The 24576-nt window shown below is 38.4% G+C and overlaps 1 protein-coding gene across 1 annotated transcript in view; it reads left to right on the top strand.

Annotated features, from left to right (window-relative positions):
* The window catches only part of LOC103087174 (coiled-coil domain-containing protein 30-like), a 38822-nt gene extending 14790 nt beyond the window's left edge, over positions 1 to 24032 (top strand). The window contains exons 3-6 of the mRNA XM_007453027.1: positions 11182 to 11297; positions 13678 to 13776; positions 21390 to 21460; positions 23990 to 24032. Of these exons, the coding sequence (XP_007453089.1) occupies positions 11182 to 11297; positions 13678 to 13776; positions 21390 to 21460; positions 23990 to 24032 (329 nt within the window). The remainder of the gene's footprint in view (positions 1 to 11181; positions 11298 to 13677; positions 13777 to 21389; positions 21461 to 23989) is intronic.
* The last annotated feature ends 544 nt before the right edge of the window (positions 24033 to 24576 follow it).

Genomic DNA, 24576 nt, shown 5'->3' with positions numbered 1-24576 from the left:
CACATTCACAAAAATATGCTATCACCATAAAACAAATTTCTGCAGAAGAACTGAAATCATACAAATTATGTTCTCTGACCATAATAGAATGAAACCAAAAAGGAGTAACAGTAGTATGTTTAGAAAATCGCCAAATATTTGGAAGTTAAATAAGATACTTCTAAATTGCCATGCCTTCCGAGAAAAAATTACAAGGGATATTACAAAATATTTTATATGAATTAACTTGAATAACAATGAAAACACTGAACATATCAGTATTTGTGGGATGCATCTAAGCCAGTGCTTAAGAGGGAAACATCCCATTTAATGCTTATACCAGAAATCAAGAAAGGACTCAAAATAATCTAAGTTTCTAATTAAAAAACCCAGGATAAGAACAAATTAAATCCAAAGCAAGCAAAATGAAGGAGATGTTTAAAATAAGGTTGAGGTCAATAAAAGTAAAAACAGAACAAAATAGAATAAATTAGTGGAATGAAGGGCTGGTTCTTTGGAAGGATCAATAATATTGGTAAACGTCTAACTAGATTGTTCATGAAAAAATGAGAAAAGACACACATTACCAATATAAGCAATGACAGAGAGAACATTTCTACAGATCAAAAAGATAATAAGGGAATAGATTGAGCAACTTTATGACAACAAATTTGATGACCTGGATAAGATGGACACATTCCTTGAAAGACACAAATTACCAAACCTCACTCAAGAAGAAACAGCCCTAAATCTACCAAAGAAATTGAATTTATAGTTAAACATCTTCTCACAAAGAAAACTCCGGGTTCAGATGGCTTCACTTAACAAACTTTTAAGCAATAAATAATACTGATTTTACATAAACTCTTCCAGAAAATAGAAGAGAGAATACGTACTTCCCAACTGTTAAGTGGTCAGCATTACCTTGATGACAAAACCAATGACATTACATTATTCCCAATGACAGCAGAAGAAGACCTTGTAAAAGTACAAAGAGTAAGGAGTAATTTTGGGGTAGTAAAATCAAATTGTGTTTATCTGCAGTGGGTTGGCTAAGAAAGTGACCACACAATGGATACCTTCATAAGAATGACATAGATTTTTGTGCGCTGACATGAATAGATGTGTATGACATGTTATCAAGTGAAAAAAGCAAGCTGTAGAGTAATACATGTAGTGTAATGTCGTTTTGGTTTTTATTTTTATAGGGTGTGTGTGGAGGGGATGTGTGTGTGCATGTGTATGTGCACTCACAGGACTGTATGAGGTGATACACATTAGTATGGCAGTAAAGTTGTGAATACACTGGGATAGTTTTGTATAAGTTCTAAGTAGCTACTGCCCTGCATCTGTCAAGTGTCTCCCACCTACCCCAACTGTCCCAGGTCCTTCCAGCTCCTTGTCTTTCCAGACACCAGAGGGATAATACTTGGCACAGCAGGATGTTCTGTAGAACTCTGCTCCAGAGCTACGTTCTCATAGATGAGGGTCCACGCTTTACCAGTTGTTAAATATTTTCAATACAACCCTTGTCTATACATTAGAATATGCATATAAAAAATTTTAAAGAGTATTTACCAAGTATTAACAGCATTATTTCGGGTCAGGATAGATAAGAGTTGGATGAGAATATCTGCTCTGAACATAACCATATAGCTTGATTTTTTTCTTTTTAAAACAAAAAGCCTATATTCCATTTGTAATAAGCAAAACAGTACTGATTTTAGTGACCTATTTAAAATAGGCCATTATTCAGCTGTATTTTTAAGATCTGTGAAAATTAAAAATACTGGTAATATATAGTCTAGAGAAATGGACAATGGCATTGTGAGAACGTAGCTTTGTACAATCTTTTTGAAGAATAATTTGGCAGGCTCTGTCAAACTTTTTTAATGCACATGTCTCCTGATCCAGCTATCCCTTTTCTTTCTGGGGATTTATTTTTTGGAAATAATGTCATAAGTACCTAGAGATTCATGAACAAGGAAAATAATTTTAGAATTGTTTACAACAATAAGCATTGGCAACAAACCTAAATCTTCATCAGGGGAAAAGTGACACAAAAAATGGCAATTTGGACGGTGGCATACTATGCAGAACAAAGTGAGATAATGCATAAACAAACTGTGGTATATTAATAAGATGGACTGGGCTTCCCTGGTGGCGCAGTGGTTGAGAGTCGGCCTGCCGATGCACGGGACACAGATTCGTGTCCCGGTCCGGAAAGATCCCACATGCCACAGAGCGGCTGGGCCCGTGAGCCATGGCCGCTGAGCCTGCGCGTCCAGAGCCTGTGCTCTGCAACGGGAGAGGCCACAACAGTGAGAGGCCTGCATACCGCCAAAAAAAAAAAAAAAAAAAAAAAGATGGACTAAAGAGTCAAGAGGAAAAAATTATTGATAAAACACCAATGAATCCCAAAAATACTGTATATATTGAGTGAAAGAAGCCTGACACAAACATATGTGTATTGTAAGATTTTATTTCTATGAAAACCAAGAACGAGCAAAACTAGTCTATGTGACGGAAGTCAGAAAGTGGTTGTAGGGGTGGGTGGGAGTGGAGAACTGACTGGAAAGGATTTGAGGGAACATTATGGGGTGATGAAGATGTTCTATATCTTTTTCAGGGGAAGTTCACGGGTATATAAAATTGTCAAAACTCATTGAACACTTAAGATATGTACATTATATTGTATATAAATTATACCTCAATTAAAAAATAGTTCCAAATAAGAAATGGAAAATGACTTTATAAGGGTTGTCCTGTAAAGATATCCATGATGGAGACTTCCGGGAAGATGGCGGAAAAGTAAGACACGGAGATCACCTTCCTCCCCACGGATACACCAGAAATACATCTACACGTGGAACAACTCCTACAGAACACCTACTGAACGCTGGCAGAAGACCTCAGACCTCCCAAAAGGCAAGAAACTCCCCACGTACCTGGGTAGGGCAAAAGAAAAAGGAATAAACAGAGACAAAAGGATAGGGACGGGACCTGCACCAGTGAGAGAGAGGTGTGAAGGAGGAAAAGTGTCCACAACACTAGGAAGCCCCTTCGTGGGCAGAGACTGCAGGTGGCAGAGGTGGGGAGCTTTGGAGCCGTGGGGGAGAGCACAGCCACAGGGATGCGGAGGGCAAAGCAGAGAGATTCCAGCACAGAGTTCAGGGCCGACTGGCACTCACCAGCCCGAGAGGCTTGTCTGCTCCCCCGCCAGAGGGGGCGGGGCTTCAGTCAGAGCGCAGGGAGAGGGCTGGGGTTGGCGGCGTGAACACAGCCTGCAGGGGGTTAGTGCGCCATGGCTGGCTGGGAGGGAGTCCGGGGAAAAGTCTGGACCTGCCGAAGAGGCAGGAGACTTTTTCTTCCCTCTTTATTTCCTGGTGCGCGAGGAGAGGGGATTAAGAGCGCTGCTTAAAGGAGCTCCAGAGACGGGCGCGAGCCGCGGCTAAAGGCGCGGACCCCAGAGACAGACATGAGAAGCGAAGGCTGCTGCTGCCGCCACCAAGAAGCCTGTGTGCGAGCACAGGTCACTATCCACACCCCCCTTCCGGGGAGCCTGTGCAGCCCGCCACTGCCAAGGTCCCGGGATCCAGGGACAACTCCCCCGGGAGAATGCACGGCGCGCCTCAGGCTGGTGCAACGTCACACTGGCCTCTACTGCCGCAGGCTCGCCCTGCACTCCGTGACCCTCCCTACCCCCGGCCTGAGTGAGCCAGAGCCTCTGAATCAGCGGCTCCTTTAACCCTGTCCTGTCTGAGCAAAGAACAGACGCCATCCGGTGACCTACACGAAGAGGCAGGGCCAAATCCAAAGCTGAGCCCCTGGGAGCTATGAGAACAAAGAAGAGAAAGGGAAATCTCTCGCAGCAGCCTCAGAAGCAGCGGATTAAAGCTCCACAATCAACTTGATGTACCCTGCATCTGTGGAATACATGAATAGACAAGGAATTAAGGAGGTGGACTTTGAGAGCAAGATTTATTATTCTTTCCCCTTTTCCTTTTTTTGTGTGTATGTGTATGCTTCTGTGTGAGATTTTGTCGATAGCTTTGATTCCATTTGTGCAAAGGTTCTATCCATCTTTTTTTTTTTAATTTTTTTTCTTAATAATTACTTTTTATTTTAGTAATCTTATTTTTTTACTTTATCTTCATTCTATCTTTCCTTCCTTCCCTCCTTTAGACAACAAATCATCCCAAATTGAGGAGGTGGACTTTGAGAGCAAGATTTATGATTTTTTTCCTCTTTTCCTCTTTTTGTGAGTGTGTATCTGTATGCTTCTGTGTGAGATTTTGTCTGTATAGCTTTGCTTCCACCATTTGTTCCAGGGTTCTATCCATCCGATTTTTTTGTTTTTTGATTTTTTTTCCACTTAATAATTACATTTTAATTTTAATAACTTTATTATATTTTATCTTACTTTACTTTATTTTACTTTATCTTCTTTCTTTCTTTTTTTCCTTCCTTCCCTCCTTCCTTCCTTGTTCACTCCCTCCCTCCCTCCCTCCCTCCTTTCTTTCTTTTTCTCTACTTCTACTAATTCTTTCTTTCTACTTTTTCTCCCTTTTCTTCTGAGCCGTGTGGATGAAAGGCTCTTGGTGCTGCATCCAGGAGTTAGTGCTGTGCCCCTGAGAGGGAGAGCCAAGTTCAGGACACTGGTCCACAAGAGACTTCCCAGCTGCACATAATATCAAACAGCGAACATCTCCCAGAGATCTCCAGATCTCCATCTCAACACCAGCACCCAGCTTCACTCAACGACCAGCAAGCTACAGTGCTGGACAACCTATGCCAACCATATAGCAAAACAGGAACACAACCCCACCCACTAGCAGAGAGGCTGCCTAAAATCATAATAAGTCCACAGACACCCCAAAACACACCACCAGACGTGGACCTGCCCACTAGAGAGACAAGATCTAGCCTCATACACCACAACACAGCCACTAGTCCCCTCCACCAGGAAGCCTACACAACCCACTGAACCAACCTTAGCCACTGGAGACAGACATCAAAAACAACGGGAGCTACGAACTTGCAGCCTGCAAAAAGGTGAACCCAATCACAGTAAGATAAGCAAAATGAGAAGACAGAAAAACACACAGCAGATGAAGGAGCAAGATAAAAACCCACCAGACCTAACAAATGAAGAGGAAATAGGCAGTCTACCTGAAAAAGAGTTCAGAATAATGATAGTAAAGATGATCCAAAATCTTGGAAATAGAATGGACAAAATGCAAGAAGCAGTTAACAAGGACCTAGAAGAAATAAAGATGAAACAGACAATGATGAACAACACAATAAATGAAATGAAAAATACTCTAGATGGGATCAATAGCAGAATAACTGAGGCAGAAGAACGGATAAGTGACCTGGAAGATAAAATAGTGGAAATAACTACTGCAGAGCAGAATAAAGAAAAAAGAATGAAAAGAACTGAGGACAGTCTCAGAGACCTCTGGGACAACATTAAACGCACCAACATTCGAATTATAGGGGTCCCAGAAGAAGAAGAGAAAAAGAAAGGGACTGAGAAAATATTTCAAGAGATTATAGTTGAAAACTTCCCTAATATGGGAAAGGAAATAGTCAATCAAGTCCAGGAAGCACAGAGAGTCCCATAGAGGATAAATCCAAGGAGAAATCCACCATGACACATATTAATCAAACTGAAAAATTAAATAGAAAGAAAAAATATTAAAAGCAGCAAGGGAAAAACAACAAATAACACATAAGGGAATCCGCATAAGGTTAAGGCTGATTTTTCAGCAGAAACTCTGCAAGCCAGAAGGGAGTGGCAGGACATATTGAAAGTGATGAAGGGGAAAAATCTGCAACCAAGATTACTCTACCCAGCAAGGATATCATTCAGATTTGATGGAGAAATTAAAACCTTTACAGACAAGCAAAACCTGAGAGACTTCAGCACCACCAAACCAGCTCTACAACACCTGCTAAAGGAACTTCTCTAGGACAAAAACACAAGAGAAGGAAAAGTCCTATAATAACGAACCCAAAACAATTTAGAAAATGGGAATAGGAACATACATATCGATAATTACCTTAAATGTAAATGGACTAAATGCTCCCACCAAAAGACACAGATTGGCTGAATGGATACAAAAACAAGACCCATATATATGCTGTCTACAAGAGACCCACTTCAGACCTAGAGACACATACAGACTGAAAGTAAGGGGATGGAAAAAGATATTCCATGCAAATGGAAACCAAAAGAAAGCTGGAGTAGCAATTCTCATATCAGACAAAATAGACTTTAAAATAAGGACTATCAGAAGAGACAAAGAAGGACACTACATAATGATTAAGGGATCGATCCAAGAAGAAGATATAACAATTGTAAATATTTATGCACCCAACATAGGAGCACCTCAATACATAAGGCAAAAACTAGCAGCCATAAAAGGGGAAATCGACAGTAACACATTCATAGTAGGGGACTTCAACACCCCACTTTCACCAATGGACAGATCATCCAAAATGAAAATAAATAAGGAAACACAAGCTTTAAATGATACATTAAACAAGATGGACTTAATTGATATTTATAGGACACTCCATCCAAAAACAACAGAATACACATTTTTCTCAAGTGCTCATGGAACATTCTCCAGGATAGATCATATCTTGGGTCACAAATCAAGCCTTGGTAAATTTAAGAAAATTGAAATTATATCAAGTATCTTTTCCGACCACAACGCCATGAGACTAGATATCAATTATAGGAAAAGAGCAGTAAAAAATACAAACACATGGAGGCTAAACAATACACTACTTAATAACGAAGTGATCACTGAAGAAATCAAAGAGGAAATTAAAAAATACCTAGAAACAAATGACAATGGAGATACAACGACCCAAAACCTATGGGATGCAGCAAAAGCAGTTCTAAGAGGGAAGTTTATAGCAATACAAGCCCACCTTAAGAAGCAGGAAACATCTCGAATAAACAACCTAACCTTGCACCTCAAGCAATTAGAGAAAGAAGAACAAAAAAACCCCAGAGTTAGCAGAAGGAAAGAAATCATAAAAATCAGATCAGAAGTAAATGAAAAAGAAATGAAGGAAATGATAGCAAAGATCAATAAAACTAAAAGCTGGTTCTTTGAGAAGATAAACAAAATTGATAAACCATTAGCCAAACTCATCAAGAAAAAAAGGGAGAAAATTGAAATCAATAGAATTAGAAATGAAAAAGGAGAAGTAACAACTGACACTGCCAAAATACAAAAGATCATGAGAGATTACTACAGGCAACTCTGTGACAATAAAATGGACAACCTGGAAGAAATGGACAAATTCTTAGAAAGGCACAAACTGCCAAGACTGAATCAGGAAGAAATAGATAATATGAACAGCCAATCACAGAACACTGAAATTGAAACTGTGATTAAAAATCTTCCAACAAACAAAAGCCCAGGACCAGATGGCTTCACAGGCGAATTCTATCAAACATTTAGAGAAGAGCTAACACCTATCCTTCTCAAACTCTTCCAAAATATAGCAGAGGGAGGAACACTCCCAAACTCATTCTACGAGGCCACCATCACCTTGATACCAAAACCAGACAAGGATGTCACAAAGAAAGAAAACTACAGGCCAATATCACTGATGAACATAGATGCAAAAATCCTCAACAAAATACTAGCAAACAGAATCCAACAGCACATTAAAAGGATCATACACCATGATCAAGTGGGGTTTATTCCAGGAATGCAAGGATTCTTCAATATACGCAAATCTATCAATGTGATTAACCATATTAACAAATTGAAGGAGAAAAACCATATGATCATCTCAATAGATGCAGAGAAAGCTTTTGACAAAATTCAACACCCATTTATGATAAAAACCCTGCAGAAAGTAGGTGTAGAGGGAACTTTCCTCAATATAATAAAGGCCGTATATGACAAGCCCACAGCCAACATCATCCTCAATGGCGAAAAACTGAAAGCATTTCCACTAAGGTCAGGAACAAGACAAGGTTGCCCACTCTCACCACTCTTATTCAACATAGTTTTGGAAGTTTTAGCCACAGCAATCAGAGAAGAAAAGGAAATAAAAGGAATCCAAATCGGAAAAGAAGAAGTAAAGCTGTCACTGTTTGCAGATGACATGATACTATACATAGAGAATCCTAAAGATGCTACCAGAAAACTACTAGAGCTAATCAATGAATTTGGTAAAGTAGCAGGATACAAAATTAATGCACAGAAATCTCTGGCATTCCTATATACTAATGATGAAAAATCTGAAAGTGAAATCAAGAAAACACTCCCATTTACCATTGCAACAAAAAGAATAAAATATCTAGGAATAAACCTACCTAAGGAGACAAAAGACCTGTATGCAGAAAATTATAAGACACTGATGAAAGAAATTAAAGATGATACAAATAGATGGAGAGATATACCATGTTCTTGGATTGGAAGAATCAACATTGTGAAAATGACTCTACTACCCAAAGCAATCTACAGATTCAATGCAATCCCTATCAAACTACCACTGGCATTTTTCACAGAACTAGAACAAAAAATTTCACAATTTGTATGGAAACACAAAAGACCCTGAATAGCCAAAGCAATCTTGAGAACGAAAAATGGAGCTGGAGGAATCAGGCCCCCTGACTTCAGACTATACTACAAAGCTACAGTATGGTACTGGCACAAAAACAGAAAGATAGATCAATGGAACAGGATAGAAAGCCCAGAGATAAACCCACACACATATGGTCACCTTGTCTTTGATAAAGGAGGCAGGAATATACAGTGGAGAAAGGACAGCCTCTTCAATAAGTGGTGCTGGGAAAACTGGACAGCTACATGTAAAAGTATGAGATTAGATCACTCCTTAATACCATACACAAAAATAAGCTCAAAATGGATTAAAGACCTAAACGTAAGGCCAGGAACTATCAAACTCTTAGAGGAAAACATAGGTAGGACACTCTATGACATAAATCACAGCAAGGTCCTTTTGGACCCACCTCCTAGAGAAATGGAAATAAAAACAAAAGTAAACAAATGGGACCTAATGAAACTTCACAGCTTTTGCACAGCAAAGGAAACCATGAACAAGACCAAAAGACAACCCTCAGAATTGGAGAAAATATTCACAAATGAAGCAACTGACAAAGGATTAATTTCCAAAATTTATAAGCAGCTCATGCAGCTCAACAACAAAATAACAAACAACCCAATCCCAAAATGGGCAGAAGACCGAAAGAGACATTTCTCCAAAGATATACAGACTGCCAACAAACACATGCAAGAATGCTCAACATCACTAATCATTAGAGAAATGCAAATCAAAACTACAATGAGATAGCCTCTCACACCAGTCAGAATGGCCATCATCAGAAAATCTAGAAACAATAAATGCTGGAAAGGGTGTGGAGAAAAGGGGACCCTCTTGCACTGCTGGTGGGAATGTGAATTGGTATAGCCACTGTGGAGAACAGTATGGAGGCTCCTTAAAAGGCTCCAAATAGAACTACCATATGACCCAGAAATCCCACTACTGGGCATATACCCTGAGAAAACCAAAATTCTAAAAGAGTCATGTACCAAAATGTTCATTGCAGCTTTTACAGTAGCCCGGAGATGGAAACAACCTAAGTGTCCATCATTGGATGAATGGATAAAGAAGATGTGGCACATATATACAATGCAATATTACTCAGCCATAAAAAGAAACTAAATTGAGCTATTTGTAATGAGGTGGATAGACCTAGAGTCTGTCATACAGAGTGAAGTAAGTCAGAAAGAGAGAGACAAATACCGTATGCTAACACATATTTATGGAATTTAAGAAAAAAAATGTCATGAAGAACCTAGGGGTGAAACAGGAATAAAGACACAGTCTTACTAGAGAATGGACTTGAGGATATGGTGAGGGGGGAAGGGTAAACTGTGACAAAACGAGAGAGAGGCATGGACATATATACACTACGAAACGTAAGGTAGATAGCTAGTTGGAAGCAGCCGCATAGCACAGGGAGATCAGCTTGGTGCTTTGTGACCGCCTGGAGTGGTGGGATAGGGAGGGTGGGATGGAGGGAGATGCAAGAGGGAGGAGATATGGGAACATATGTATATATATAACTGATTCATTTTGTTGTGAAGCTGAAACTAGCATACAATTGTAAAGCAATTATACTCCAATAAAGATGTTAAAAAAAAAAAAGATATCCATGAGGTATTCACAGGTGGTAAAGTTGCAGGCAGTTTTGCATAGCATTGTTTAAATTTTTTTAAATTGCATATGCAAAAGGTAGAACAAATCTTGTCCTCCATATATGTATATGGATTGTGAATGCTTTTTTTTTTCTTTTTGGTGTGTTTTCAGCATTTTTCAAGTTAAAAAAATTTACACACTAAGGAAAAAAGGAGGGTAGTAAGGGAAACAAAAGAAAAAATGAAGAAAGAAAAATACAAGCAAAAACAGAACAGGCAATGAAGAAGGAAAACAAAGGAGACTAAAGCAGCAAAAGAAAAATAGGAGAAACATAAGTGAAAAAAGAAACAGCTGCAAATACAAGAAAGTTACAGGCAACAAGTTTGTACTATTGAAACTTTGATGAGTGCTGGAAAGAGCAGGTCTTAACATGAGGTGCTGAGCTGAGAGTAGCCTACAGGCAGAGGTGCTACAGGAGAAAGATGGTTTTGATGAATCAACTTGATTTCACTGTACAGTCTGTCCGTTCACTACGCCTAGCTCACTACATCAGCTGTCTATGGAGGCCCTGCAGTTAATGAGTGCAAGAGAAGTATCTTGGAATATGTGAGGAATATATGCGGTGTATAAGAGAGATAGGACCACAGGACCACCAGGAAGATGATTTTTTTAGTGGTTTCACTTTTAGAAGGCAGGCTCAATTGTTTTAAAGTTCCAGGTCCTGGAAGAATCTCTATTGCTGGAAACCCTATACTCAAAAAGTCCAGCTCGTTAGACTGGTATGAGAAATAAAAAACATTCTGTTCTGTTTCATTAGTTGGTAGAACATTCTAGGGCTGGACTTGAGAGTCTAGCAGCTCTTCTTTGTGGAGAATCACATATGCAGAGACACGGTAGGACTGACAAGAATGGCAGGAAACAGCACTTCCTCAGTTTTTAGAGTTAACGCCCCCAAATTAAAACTTCGATCCAGTTGAGTCAACTACGTTTTCCCTGTTTTAGACTCAGTTGACCTACGGAAAGCAAAGGAACATAATCAGAGACTGGATGAGGAAATTCTGGCTTTAAGAAATCGAGTTCGATCACTTGACTCAGAAAGAAAGGTACTTGGCGAAGAGGTAAGTTATTTAATTTTTTCTTAGAGTTAATTTAAATGTGTATAGAATAGTAACAGTCAGCAGCTAAGCAAGCTAGATGTATCAATACATCATTTATTGGTCATTAGTGAAGACTGATTCTGGTGGCTATAGCATCCCAGGTAGAGCTGTACTTTGACCTAGATGCTTTCTATCAGTATTTCTATTTTATACATTTTAACTACATATGCTGAACAGTAATGTTACTGCTATTGTGTCAGTTTAGGATCTTTTCTTTTTAATAAGGATTTAGATAATAGTTTATACCTATCACATTTACCAAAGTTTGAGATTATTAATACTAAAGCGGTAGTTGTGTTATGTTTTTGAATCATTTCTTCTTAGGAATTTATTGATTTTTAATATGTACTTCCAAGTTCTAAATATACTATATGTCACTTCCATTTTAATTATATTCATTTCACAATCATATCTCTAGTGTCTAATACAATGCCTGGCATATAATAAGTGCTCAAGAAGTTTTGTTGCAAGAATGAATAAATATTCATTAGAATGGCTATTATCAAAACAATAAAAAATAACAAATGCTGATGAGGAACTGGAGAAATTGGAACCCTTTGTGCATTGTTGTTAAGAATGTAAAATGGTACAGCCACTGTAGAAAACAGTATGGGACTTCCTTTAAAAAGTAAACATAGAGACTTCCCTGTTGGCGCAGTTGTTGAGAGTCCGCCTGCAGATGCAGGGGACATGGGTTCGTGCCCCGGTCCGGGAAGATCCCACATGCCGCGGAGCAGCTGGGCCCGTGAGCCATGGCCGCTAAGCCTGTGCGTCCGGAGCCTGTGCTCTGCAACGGGAGAGGCCACAACAGTGAGAGGCCCACATAGTGCAAAAAATTAAAAAATTAATAAAATAAATTAAAAGTAAACATAGGGTTACCATATGATCTGGCAATTCTGCTTCTGGGTATACACCCAAAAGAATTGAAAGCAGGGACTTGAACATATATTTGTTCACTCATGTTCATAGCCAAAAGGTTGAAACAACCCAAGCATCCATTGACAGATGAATGGATAAACAAAATATGGTGTGCACATACAATGGAATATTATTCCACCTTAAAAAGAAATATGCTACAACATGGGTGAAACTTGAAGACATTATGCTAATTGAAATAAATGAGTCACAGAAAGACAAATAGTGTATAATTCCACTTATATGAGGTACCTAGAGTAGTCAGAAATCATAGAGCCAGAAAGTAGAATGGTGGTTTCTAGGGGCTGTGGGGGAGGGCATAATGAAGAGTTATTGTTTAATGGGTGTAGGGTTTCAGTTTTGCAAGATGAAAAGAATTATGGAGACGGATGGTGGTGATGGTTGCACAGTAATGGGAATGCGTTTAGTGCTACTCAACTGTATACTTATAAATGGTTAAGGGGCTTCCCTGGTGGCGCAGTGGTTAAGAATCTGCCTGCCAATGCAGGGGGACATAGGTTCGAGCCCTGGTCCGGAAGATCCCACATGCCACGGAGCAACTAAGCCTGTATGCCACAACTACTGAGCCTGCGCTCTAGAGCCCACAAGCCACAACTACTGAGCCCGCGTGCCACAACTACTAAAGCCCGCCCACCTAGAACCCGTGCTCTGCAACAAGAGAAGCCACAGCGAAGAGTAGCCCCCCGTTCACGTCAACTAGAGAAAGCCTGCGCGCAGCAACGAAGATCCAACACAGCCAAAAATAAATAAATAAATAAATAAATAATTTTTTAAATGGTTAAAATGGTAAATTTTGTGTTATGTATATTTTAGCCTAATTTTTAAAATGCAGTCATAAGAAAGAATGAATAAACACTGTTCAAGTTGTCTAAATCTCTGTAAATTTGTATATCTGATACTGGTAAAATATGTTTAATGTATGTTAAACATATGTTTATGTTTTATATATACACAAACATACACATACATGTGAGATAAAGTTCAGGAAAGGTATATCCCAAACATTATTACTTCTGGAAAGGGAAATGGGATTGTGGGGTAGAGTTATGTGAAGGAAAAAATCACTTGTTGCTGTATATACCTATATGTTGTTTAAATTTTTTACACAAAGAATGTATTCATATATAACTGGTATATTTTTAAAACAAAGCCCCCGTCCCTTTTTTTTTTTTTTTGCGGTACGCGGGCCTCTCATTGTTGTGGCCTCTCCCGTTGCGGAGCACAGGCCCCGGACGCAGGCTCAGCGGCCATGGCTCACGGGCTAGCCGCTCCGTGGCATGTGGGATCTTCCCGGACCGGAGCACAAACCCGTGTCCCGTGCATCGGCAGGCGGACTCTCAACCACTGCGCCACCAGGGAAGCCCCACCCCCACACTTTTGTATTTAAAATACTTTTGTATTTCAGGTTGAAAGGCTTAAAGGACAAATTTGTGAATCTCAAGAGAATAAGCAACTTGGAAACCACTCTCCTGGAAAAATGGTGGGTGCTGAACAGAAAGTAGAGGTATTAAAATTATGTTCTTTCTGACTTCTAATTTTGAAGTGAGTTGCATTTTGCAAGAGTGCACCAGAGCAATAGGTGCTGAGCATTTGCTATTCTTCTCTTGCCTGCCTTTTTCTATTGCTTTGCCAGTGAGTATGGAGTAAGAAATTGGGGTACAGAGGATATGTTTCTGTTCACTTCCTCGCCACAGGGAACAATTAATATGAAAAATATAATGGGTTTCGTTAAAGAAAAAAAGACTCTTACAAAGATACAACCAACTTGGGCATTTTTAATCATCAAAATGAAGTTGCCTTACAGAATCAACTAGTGATAGGGGAGTGGGTAGTTGGAACCACATATCACAGAGAACTAATATGGTTTAGGCTCCAGTGTGTACAGCACCTAATCTTTTCAGAACGATCAGCCCCTGAAGGGGTGGGCAAAGTGATCAAACACAAGGCAGATGGAAGCAAGAGCCAGTGTGTTGTAGAGAGGGTGATTTCAGATATTCAGCTCAAGGAGCTAGACTGCTTTGCCTTTCCTCTCACACACCTAAGATGAGTGACATCCCTGTTGCTGAGGGATCTCCTTCACCAGAGCTTGTTTTTACTGTAACTCCCTGGGCCCTATACCCCCAACCTCCTTGGTAGCAAGGAACTGTAGCCACCAGATTTATTGTTTCCCCGCCCAAGGAGCCTGTATCCTTCTTGTCTTCCAGAACTCTCTTGTAGATAAATAATGCATTTTGTAGGAAGGAAGGGAGGAAGGGAGGGTGGGAAGGAGAGAAGGAAGGAAGGAAAGAAGGAATTTCCAGGCAAGACTTCAGTAACTTTTACCAAAATTTTTCCCAGAGCACCCAATGGTGCTGCTCTAATTTACAGAAGTTGACTTATTAGTAACTATTTTTATTAGTTTCTTATTTATCCTTCCAGTATTTATTCCAATAGAAGCATTTTGAACATTTATTCAGATTTCCTCCTTTCTTGGTTTCTCTTCCCTTCCCTTCCCTTCCTTTCCCTCCCTTCCTTCCTTCCTTCCTCCCTCCCTCCCTCCCTCCCTCCCTCCCTCCCTTCCTTCCTTCTTTCCAAGTTTCCTTCCTTTCTTTTTAACTAAAATGCTCCTGGAGACCCTTCTATATCATACAAAGAGATCTTCCTGATTCTTCAGAGCAGCTAGCATTCTGTTGTGTGGATGTACTATAGTTTATTTAACCAGTCTCCTGTTGACGGACACTTGGGTTTTTTCCAGTCTTTTGCATATTTATGCAGGTGTTTCTACAGGTTAGAGTCACAGAAATGGGATTGTGAGGTTAGGGGGTAGCTAGGTCTGTAATTTTGGTCGATATTGCCAGATACTACTCAGTGGAAATTGCACCATTTTCCTCTTCCATCAGCAATGTATGAGAAAGCTAGTTTCCTAAAATTTCACTAACTGAATATATTGTCAAACTTTTGTATTTTTACTAAATGATAGGTGAGAATGAGTATCTCAGTGTAGTTTTCATTTTCAGTCATCTATTTATAGCGAGATTGAGCATTTTTCAAATGTTTATATTTAACATCAATATTTATATTTCTTGTATAAAATTAACTTTATTGAAATATTTAATACAATATAAACATACATATTTTAAGAGTTGAGTTCAATGAGCTTTGACAAATGCACAACCACTCCAGTCAAGAAAGAAACCATTCATTAGCCTAAAATTTTCCCTTCCCTTTTGCTATCAATGCCTCCCACTCTGCTACTGCCTATGACCATACCATTTCTAGAATTTCAAATAAATAGAATCATCTGGTATATACTCTTTTCTATTTGGCTTCCTTCACTTATAACAATACTTTTGAGATTTATCCATGTTGTTGTCTATATCACTGATTCATTTTTAAATGGCTGAGTAATATTCCAGTATATATGGATATACCATACATTGTTTATCTATCCACTGGTTAATAGATAATCAGATTGTTTTCAGCTATTATGAATAAATGTGCTACTAGTATTCATATGCCAGTATGTTTTTTTTCCCTCTTGGATAAATACCTAGCAGTGGAATTACTGAATAACAGAGCAAGTACATGTTTAATTTTATAAGAAACTGCCAGACTGTCTTCCACTTTGTAATGAATAATGCTGCTATTAACAATCATGTACAAATTTTTTTGTGAACATGTTTTCATTTTCCTTGGGTATGTACATAGGAGTGGAATTGCTGGGTCATATGTAAATTCTATGTTCAACTTCTTGTAGAACTGCCAGACTATTCTCCAAAGCACCTCCACCATTTAACAATTCCCATCAGCAGTGTATGAGTGTTCCAATTTCTCCACATCCTTAGCAGGATTTGTTATATTTTGTCTTTTTTTTATTATAGCTATCCTGGTGGGTATAATAAAGTAGTATCTCAGTATAGATTTTTCTTTTTTTAACAACTTTATTGGAATATAATTGCTTTACATTGTGTTAGTTTCTGCTGTAAAACAAAGTGAATCAGCTATGCATATAGTTATATCCCTATATCCCCTCCCTCTTGCATCTCCCTCCCACTCTCCCTATCCCTCCCCTTTATGTGGTCACAAAGCACCAAGCTAATCTCCCTGTGCTATGCGGCTGCTTCCCACTAGCTATTTTACATTTGGTAGTATATATAAATCCATGCCACTCTCTTACTTCACCCCAGCTTACCCTTCCCCCTCCCTATATCCTCAAGTCCATTCTCTACATCTGTGTCTTTATTCCTGTCCTGCCCCTAGGTTCTTCATCACCATTTTTTTCTTAAATTCCATATATATGTGTTAGCATATGGTATTTGCTTTGGGTAGTAGAGTCATTTTCACAATGTTGATTCTTCCAATCCAAGAACATGGTATATCTCTCCATCTATTTGTATCATCTTTAATTTCTTTCATCAGTGTCTTATAATTCTCTGCATACGGGTCTTTTGTCTCCTTAGGTAGGTTTATTCCTAGGTATTTTATTCTTTTTATTGCAGTGGTAAATGGGAGTGTCTTCTTAATTTAACTTTCAGATTTTTCATCATTAGTATATAGGAATGCCAGAGATTTCTGTGCATTAATTTTGTATCCTGCTACTTTACCAAATTCATTGATTAGCTCTAGTAGTTTTCTGGTAGCATCTTTAGGATTCTCTATGTATAGTATCATGTCATCTGCAAACAGTGACAGCTTTACTTCTTCTTTTCCGATTTGGATTCCTTTTATTTCCTTTTCTTCTCTGATTGCTGTGGCTAAAACTTCCAAAACTATGTTGAATAAGAGTGGTGAGAGTGGGCAACCTTGTCTTGTTCCTGACCTTAGTGGAAATGCTTTCAGTTTTTCGCCATTGAGGATGATGTTGGCTGTGGGCTTGTCATATACGGCCTTTATTATATTGAGGAAAGTTCCCTCTACACCTACTTTCTGCAGGGTTTTTATCATAAATGGGTGTTGAATTTTGTCAAAAGCTTTCTCTGCATCTATTGAGATGATCATATGGTTTTTCTCCTTCAATTTGTTAATATGGTTAATCACATTGATAGATTTGCGTATATTGAAGAATCCTTGCATTCCTGGAATAAACCCCACTTGATCATGGTGTATGATCCTTTTAATGTGCTGTTGGATTCTGTTTGCTAGTATTTTGTTGAGGATTTTTGCATCTATGTTCATCAGTGATATTGGCCTGTAGTTTTCTTTCTTTGTGACATCCTTGTCTGGTTTTGGTATCAAGGTGATGGTGGCCTCGTAGAATGAGTTTGGGAGTGTTCCTCCCTCTGCTATATTTTGGAAGAATTTGAGAAGGATAGGTGTCAGCTCTCCTATAAATGTTTGATAGAATTTGCCTGTGAAGCCATCTGGTCCTGGGCTTTTGTTTCTTGGAAGATTTTTAATCACTGTTTCAATTTCTGTGCTTGTGATTGGTCTGTTCATATTTTCTATTTCTTCCTGGTTGAGTCTCAGCAGGTTGTGCATTTCTAAGAATTTGTCCATTTCTTCCAGGTTGTCCATTTTATTGGCATAGAGTTGCTTGTAGTAATCTCTCATGATCTTTTTTATTTCTGCAGTGTCAGTTGTTACTTCTCCTTTTTCATTTCTAATTCTATTGATTTGAGTCTTCTCCCTTTTTTTCTTGATGAGTCTGGCTAATGGTTTATCAATTTTGTTTATCTTCTCAAAGAACCAGCTTTTAGTTTTATTGATCTTTGCTATCATTTCCATCATTTCTTTTTCATTTATTTCTGATCTGATCTATATGTTTTCTTTCCTTCTGCTAACTTTGGGGTTTTTTTGTTCTTCTTTCTCTAATTGCTTTAGGTGCAAGATTAGGTTGTTTATTCGAGATGTTTCCTGTTTCTTAAGGTAAGATTGTATTGCTATAAACCTCCCTCTTAGAACTGCTTTTGCTGCATTCCATAGGTTTTGGGTCATCGTGTCTCCATTGTCATTTGTTTCTAGGTATTTTTTTATTTCCTCTTTGATTTCTTCAGTGATCACTTCGTTATTAAGTAGTGTATTGTTTAGCCTCCATGTGTTTGTATTTTTTACAGATCTTTCCTGTAATTGATATCTAGTCTCATAGCGTTGTGGTCGGAAAAGATACTTGATACAATTTCAATTTTCTTAAATTTACCAAGGCTTGATTTGTGACCCAAGATATAATCTATCCTGGAGAATATTCCATGAGCACTTGAGAAAAATGTGTATTCTGTTGTTTTTGGATGGAATTTCCTATAAATATCAATTAAGTCCATCTTGTTTAATGTATCATTTTAAGCTTGTTTTTCCTTATTTATTTTCATTTTGGATGACGTGTCCATTGGTGAAAGTGGGCTGTTAAAGTCCCTTAGTATTAATGTGTTACTGTCGATTTCCCCTTTTATGGCTTTTAGTATTTGCCTTATGTATTGAAGTGCTCCTATGTTGGGTGCATAAATATTTACAATTGTTAAATCTTCTTCTTGGATCGGTCCCTTGATCATTATGTAGTGTCCTTCTTTGTCTCTTGTCTTTATTTTAAAGTCTATTTTGTCTGATATGAGAATTGTTACTCCAGCTTTCTTTTGGTTTCCATTTGCATGGAATATGTTTTTCCATCCCCTCACTTTCAGTCTGTATGTGTCCCTAGGTCTGAAGTGGGTCTCTTGTAGACAGCATATATATGGGTCTTGTGTTTGTCTCCATTCAGCCAGTCTTTGTCTCTTGGTGGGAGCATTTAATCTATTTACATTTAAGGTAATTATTGATATGTATATTCCTGTTCCCATTTTCTTAATTGTTTTGGGTTTGTTATTGTAGGTCTTTTCCTTCTCTTGTGTTTCTTGCCTAGAGAAGTTCCTTTAGCATTTGTTGTAAAGCTGGTTTGGTGATGCTGAACTCTCTCAGCTTTTGATTGTCTGTAAAAGTTTTAATTTCTCCATCAAATCTGAATGACATACTTGCTGGGTAGATTCATTTTGGTTGTAGATTTTTCTCCTTCATCACTTTAAATATGTCCTGTCAGGCACTTCTGGCTTGCAGAGTGTCTGCTGAAAGATCAGCTGTTAACCTTATGGGAATTCCCTTGTGTGTTATTTGTTGTTTTTCCCTTGCTGCTTTTAATATGTTTTCTTTGTATTTAATTCTTGACAGTTTGATTAATATGTGTCTTGGCGTATTTCTCCTTGGATTTATCCGTATGGGACTCTCTGTGCTTCCTGGAGTTGATTAACTATTTCCTTTCCCATATTATGGAAGTTTTCAACTATAATCTCTTGAAATATTTTCTCAGTCCCTTTCTTTTTCTCTTCTTCTTCTGGGACCCCTATAATTCGAATGTTGGTGCATTTAATGTTTTCTCAGAGGTCTCTGAGACTGTCCTCAGTTCTTTTCATTCTTTTTTCTTTATTCTTCTCTGCAGTAGTTATTTCCACTATTTTATCTTCCAGGTCACTTATCCGTTCTTCTGCCTCAGTTATTCTGCTATTGATCCCTTCTAGAGTATTCTTAATTTCATTTATTGTGTTGTTCATTGTTGCTTGTTTCCTCTAGTTCCTCTAGGTCCTTTTTAAATGTTTCTTGCATTTTCTCTATTCTATTTCCAAGATTTTGGATCATCTTTACTATCATTATTCTGAATTCTTTTTCAGGTAGACTGCCTATTTCCTCTTCATTTGTTAGGTCTGGTGGGTTTTTATGTTGTTACTTCATCTGCTGTGTGTTTTTCTGTCTCCTCATTTTGCTTATCTTACTGTGTTTGGGGTCTCCTTTTTGCAGGCTGCAGGTTTGTAGTTCCCGTTGGTTTTGGTGTCTGTCCCCAGTGGTTAAGGTTGGTTCAGTGGGTTGTGTAGGCTTCCTGGTGGAGGGGACTAGTGTCTGTATTCTGGTGGATGAGGCTGGATCTTGTCTTTCTGGTGGGCAAGTCCACGTCTGGTGGTTTGTTTTGGGGTATCTGTGGTCTTATTATGATTTTAGGCAGCCTCTCTGCTAATGGGTAGGGTTGTATTCCTGTCTTGCTAGTTGTTTGGCATGGGGTGTCCAGCACTGGAACTTGCTGGTGTTTGAGTGGAGCTGGGTCTTAGCGTTGAGACTGAGATCTCTGGGAGTCTCTTGCCAACTGGTATTACGTGGGGCCAGGAGGCCTCTGGTGGTCCAGTGTCCTGACCTCCGCTCTCCCAACTCAGAGGTTCAGGCCTGACAGCCGGCCAGAGCACCAAGACCCTGTCAGCCACACAGCTGCTAGTGTTGGAGGGTCTCCTGCAGAGGTGGTGGGGTGGTTGTGGCTCATCTCAGGGACAAGGACACTGTTCTGGGAAGTACTCCTTGGCATGAGTCCTCCCAGCGTCCACCATTAGCCCCAAGAAAGAGCCTGTAACCTCAGTATAGTTTTGATTTGCATTTCCTGAATGACTAATGATATTAAGTGTCTTTTCGTACACTGATTGGCCATTTCTAGAGCTCATCATTACTTTGTCCAGATCCACGTTTCCATCTGGTTCAATACTTTTTCAGCCTGAAGAACATGATTAACATTTCTTCTAGTGCAGATCTACTAGTGATAAACTCTCTGGTTTTGTTTGTCTGCGAATGTCTTTGTTTTACTTAATTTTTTTTCAATTTTTTTTACTGTAATAAAATACACATAACAGATAATTTACCATGTTAATGATTTTTAAGCATCCAGTTCAGTTATATTAAGCACATTCATATTGTTATTCAACCGTCACCACCATCCACCTCTAGAACTCACTTCATCTTGCAAAACTGAAACTCTATACCCATTAAGCAGTACCTCCTTATTCTGCCCTTCCCTCACAGTCTAGGCAGCCACCATTCTACCTTCTTCCTCTATGATTTTGACTACTCTAAATACCTCATATAAGTGGAATCATACACTATTTGTACTTTTGTGACTTTCTTATTTCAGTTAGCATAATGTCTTCAAATATCATCTATGTTGTAGCATATATCAGAATTCCCTTCCTTTTTTAGGGTGGATAATATTCCATTGTATGCATATACCACATTTTATTTATCTATTCATTTATCTTTGGATACTTGGGTTGCTTCAATGTTTCAGCCACTGTGAATAATGCTACTATGGACATGAGTATACAAGTATCTGTTCAAGTCCCTGTTTTCAATCCTTTTGGGCAGGGGTCTCCACCCCTGGGCTGCAGACCAGTACCAGTCCGCGGTCTGTTAGAAACCGGGCCGAATAGCAGGAGGTGAGTGGTGGGCGAATGAACAAAGCTTCATCTGCCGCTCCGCATCTCTCTCCATCGCTCACATTACGGCCTAAACCATCCCCCCTGACCCCCGTCCATGGGAAAATTATCGTCCATGCAACTGGTCCCTCGTGCCAAAAAGGTTGTGGACCGCTGCTTTTGGGTATATACCTAGATGTGGAATTGCTGGATTATATGATAATTCTGTTTAATTTTGCGTGGAACCACCATACCATTTTCCATAATGACTGCACCACTTTACATTCCCACCCACAGTGCACAAGTGTTCCAGTTTTGCCACATCCTCATCAACAGTTGTTATTTTATATTTTATTTGATGATAGCTATCCTAATGGGTGTGGGATGTGGTATCTCACTGTGGTCTTGGTTTGCATTTCCCTAATCATTAGTGATGTTGAGCGATTTTTATTTGCTTATTGACCATTCATATATCTTGATCTGAGAAGTATCTATTCATGTCCTTTGCCCATTTTTTAAATCAGACTGTTTGTTTTTATGTTGGTGAGTTTTAAGAATTCTCTATATGTTCTACTTATATTAATCCCTTATCAGATATATAACTTACAAGTATTTTTCCCATTCCATAGGTTGCCTTTCACTCTGTTAAAGTATCCTTTTTTAATATTTATTTATTTATTATAAAGTATCCTTTGATGCACAAAAAAAATTGTTTTCATGAAGTCCAGTTTGTCTATTTCTTCTTTTGTTGCCTGTGCCTTTGATGTCATATCTAAGAAATCACTGTCATATTTAAGAAAATGTTGCAAAATTTTTCCCCTATGTTTTCTTCTATGAGTTTTAGAGTTTTGGGTCTTAGATTTAAGACTTTGATAAATTTGAGTTACTTTATATATATGCTGTTAGATAAGGGTCCAACTTCATTCTTTGGTATGTGAATGTCCAGTTATTCCAGCATCGTTTGTTGAAAAGACTGTCCTTTTCCCATTGAATGGTCTTGGCGCACTTATCCAAAATCACTTGATCATATAAGCAAAATTCTATTACTGGTCTCTGTGTTCTATTCCTTTGGTCTATATGTCTGTCTTTATGCCAGTAACACAGTTTTGACTGCTGTAACTTTGTGGTAAGTTTTAAAATCAGGAAGTGGGAATCCATCAGCTTTGTTCTTTTTCAAGGTTGTTTTGGCTATTTGTCATCCCTTGAGATTCAATATGAATTTTAGGATGGGTTTTTTTTTTATTTCTGCAAAGATTGCACTGAATCTGTAGATCACTTTGGGTAGCAATAACATCTTAACAATATTAACACATTATTGACTGGGGGATTTTTGCAGATACTGATGCTTGTGTCTGGTGATTTGTTGTGTAAGTGAATATTGAAACACCCACATTTGAGTAAATATGAACAACTTTTTTTTTTATTTTTCAAAACCTCTTTATGACTTTATGACTGAGTTGTATGTTTAGATAGATGCTGGGAATAAAGGGATGAGTTTTACCTGCACTCAGAAGAAACATTCAGACTTTGAGGTAATTGGGGAAGGAGTTTTTCTGTTCTTCATAATCTGCAAATGCAGAAGCAATAAGTTCTGATTGGAAAGAGAGAGGTCCGGGATTCTCGTTCATGGAGGAAATATTTGAAAACATTCCAAGATCAAGACCTCTTCCTTTAAAATATGCCTGAAGGGTTCTGAAAAACCCTAGGTTCTTCATGACATTTTTTTTTCTTAAATTCCATATATATGTGTTAGCATACGGTATTTGTCTTTCTCTTTCTGATTTACTTCCCTCTGTATGACGGACTCTAGGTCTATCCACCTCATTACAAATAGCTCAATTTCGTTTCTTTTTATGGCTGAGTAATATTCCATTGTATATATGTGCCACATCTTCTTTATCCATTCATCCGATTCAACAACTTTTTTTGCACTTAATGTATTTATTTGAAACTTTGTACGTGTCTTACTAAAGGATTCTAATATTTTGTTAGAGTGTGATAGGCGGTATAGTAGGTACCTCCGTGCAGGGGGACAGAAGATCTATTACAAATACACTCTGTTTCACTGCACTTTCCCCTGGAAAAGCAGACTACACTTTCTGACAGCATTTTTTTTTTTTTTTTTTTTAGTCCTGTAGGACATTTCCTCTAGAATATATTCCTTTATTTAACTGACAGTTGACAAGGTGGATCTCTGCAGGGGGCTCTTGTAGAAATGCCACAAGAGGGACCAGGGTGGGACCACCACTGCATTCACCAGAATGGTCAGTTACCCTACTGACCATTCTCTAGCTACGGCTAACAAAAACTGCTTGTAAGTCATTTTATTCTGTGCCTTAAGGCTACAATAAATTTTAAAAGCATTGAATAAACTGCAATTACTGAAATAGAAACCCACTTTCTTATACCATTTTCGAATTTTCCAAAGGATTTTGAGGTTTGCCAGGTATTGATTGGATCGATTAACTCCTTTCACATATTCATTATACTCCAGTATACAAGTGGGCTTAGTTTTCTGATGGCCAGTCCTCCTGTCTTCCTTTCCTGTAGGTGCTATGGAGGCATCATGAATAGTTGCCACCATGCAGACTAGCCTCTTGTCTTTCCATATAAGAAGAATCACTTCTCCCTTCTGTAAGAATGTCATTTCTCCCCTCTGTAGATTTTTAGATTTCAACTTTAATTGGTTTGGTAGACCATGATTCTCTCTTATAGTCCCACAAACTCTGGTTTTATTTTTCAGCAATATTTCAGATGTGGACACACTGTTGTAATAATTATCTTGGTAAATATGGTGCCATGAACCAAGATAAGGTTGTAGGCCCAATAATATTGTTTCTTGCAGTTTCTTTCCTTCAACAATGTAAATCTCAAAGTTGCATATGTATCCAGTTTCACTTTCTCTAACCATCCTGACCAAAATTCCATATTTTATAAGTTTTTCGGGATTATAGGTTTTGAATCTGAGTCGTCCTCTCCACTTTATCATAGCCTCTTCAAGTGATAGCTCTTGTTTGGGTATATAGATCGATTGAAATTTTGGTAGAAAATAATCCAAAAGAGGTTTAGCTTTTGAAATTCTGTCTACAGGAAGTGGAGTTTCCAAGTTATCTTTAAACTGAAAAAAGGTCATTATT

The sequence above is a fragment of the Lipotes vexillifer genome, unplaced genomic scaffold, assembly GCF_000442215.2.
Source record: "Lipotes vexillifer unplaced genomic scaffold, Lipotes_vexillifer_v1.1 scaffold683, whole genome shotgun sequence".
NCBI lineage: Eukaryota > Metazoa > Chordata > Mammalia > Artiodactyla > Lipotidae > Lipotes > Lipotes vexillifer.
Note: the sequence above shows the minus strand (reverse complement) of the source record. Positions and strands in the feature narration are given on the sequence as shown.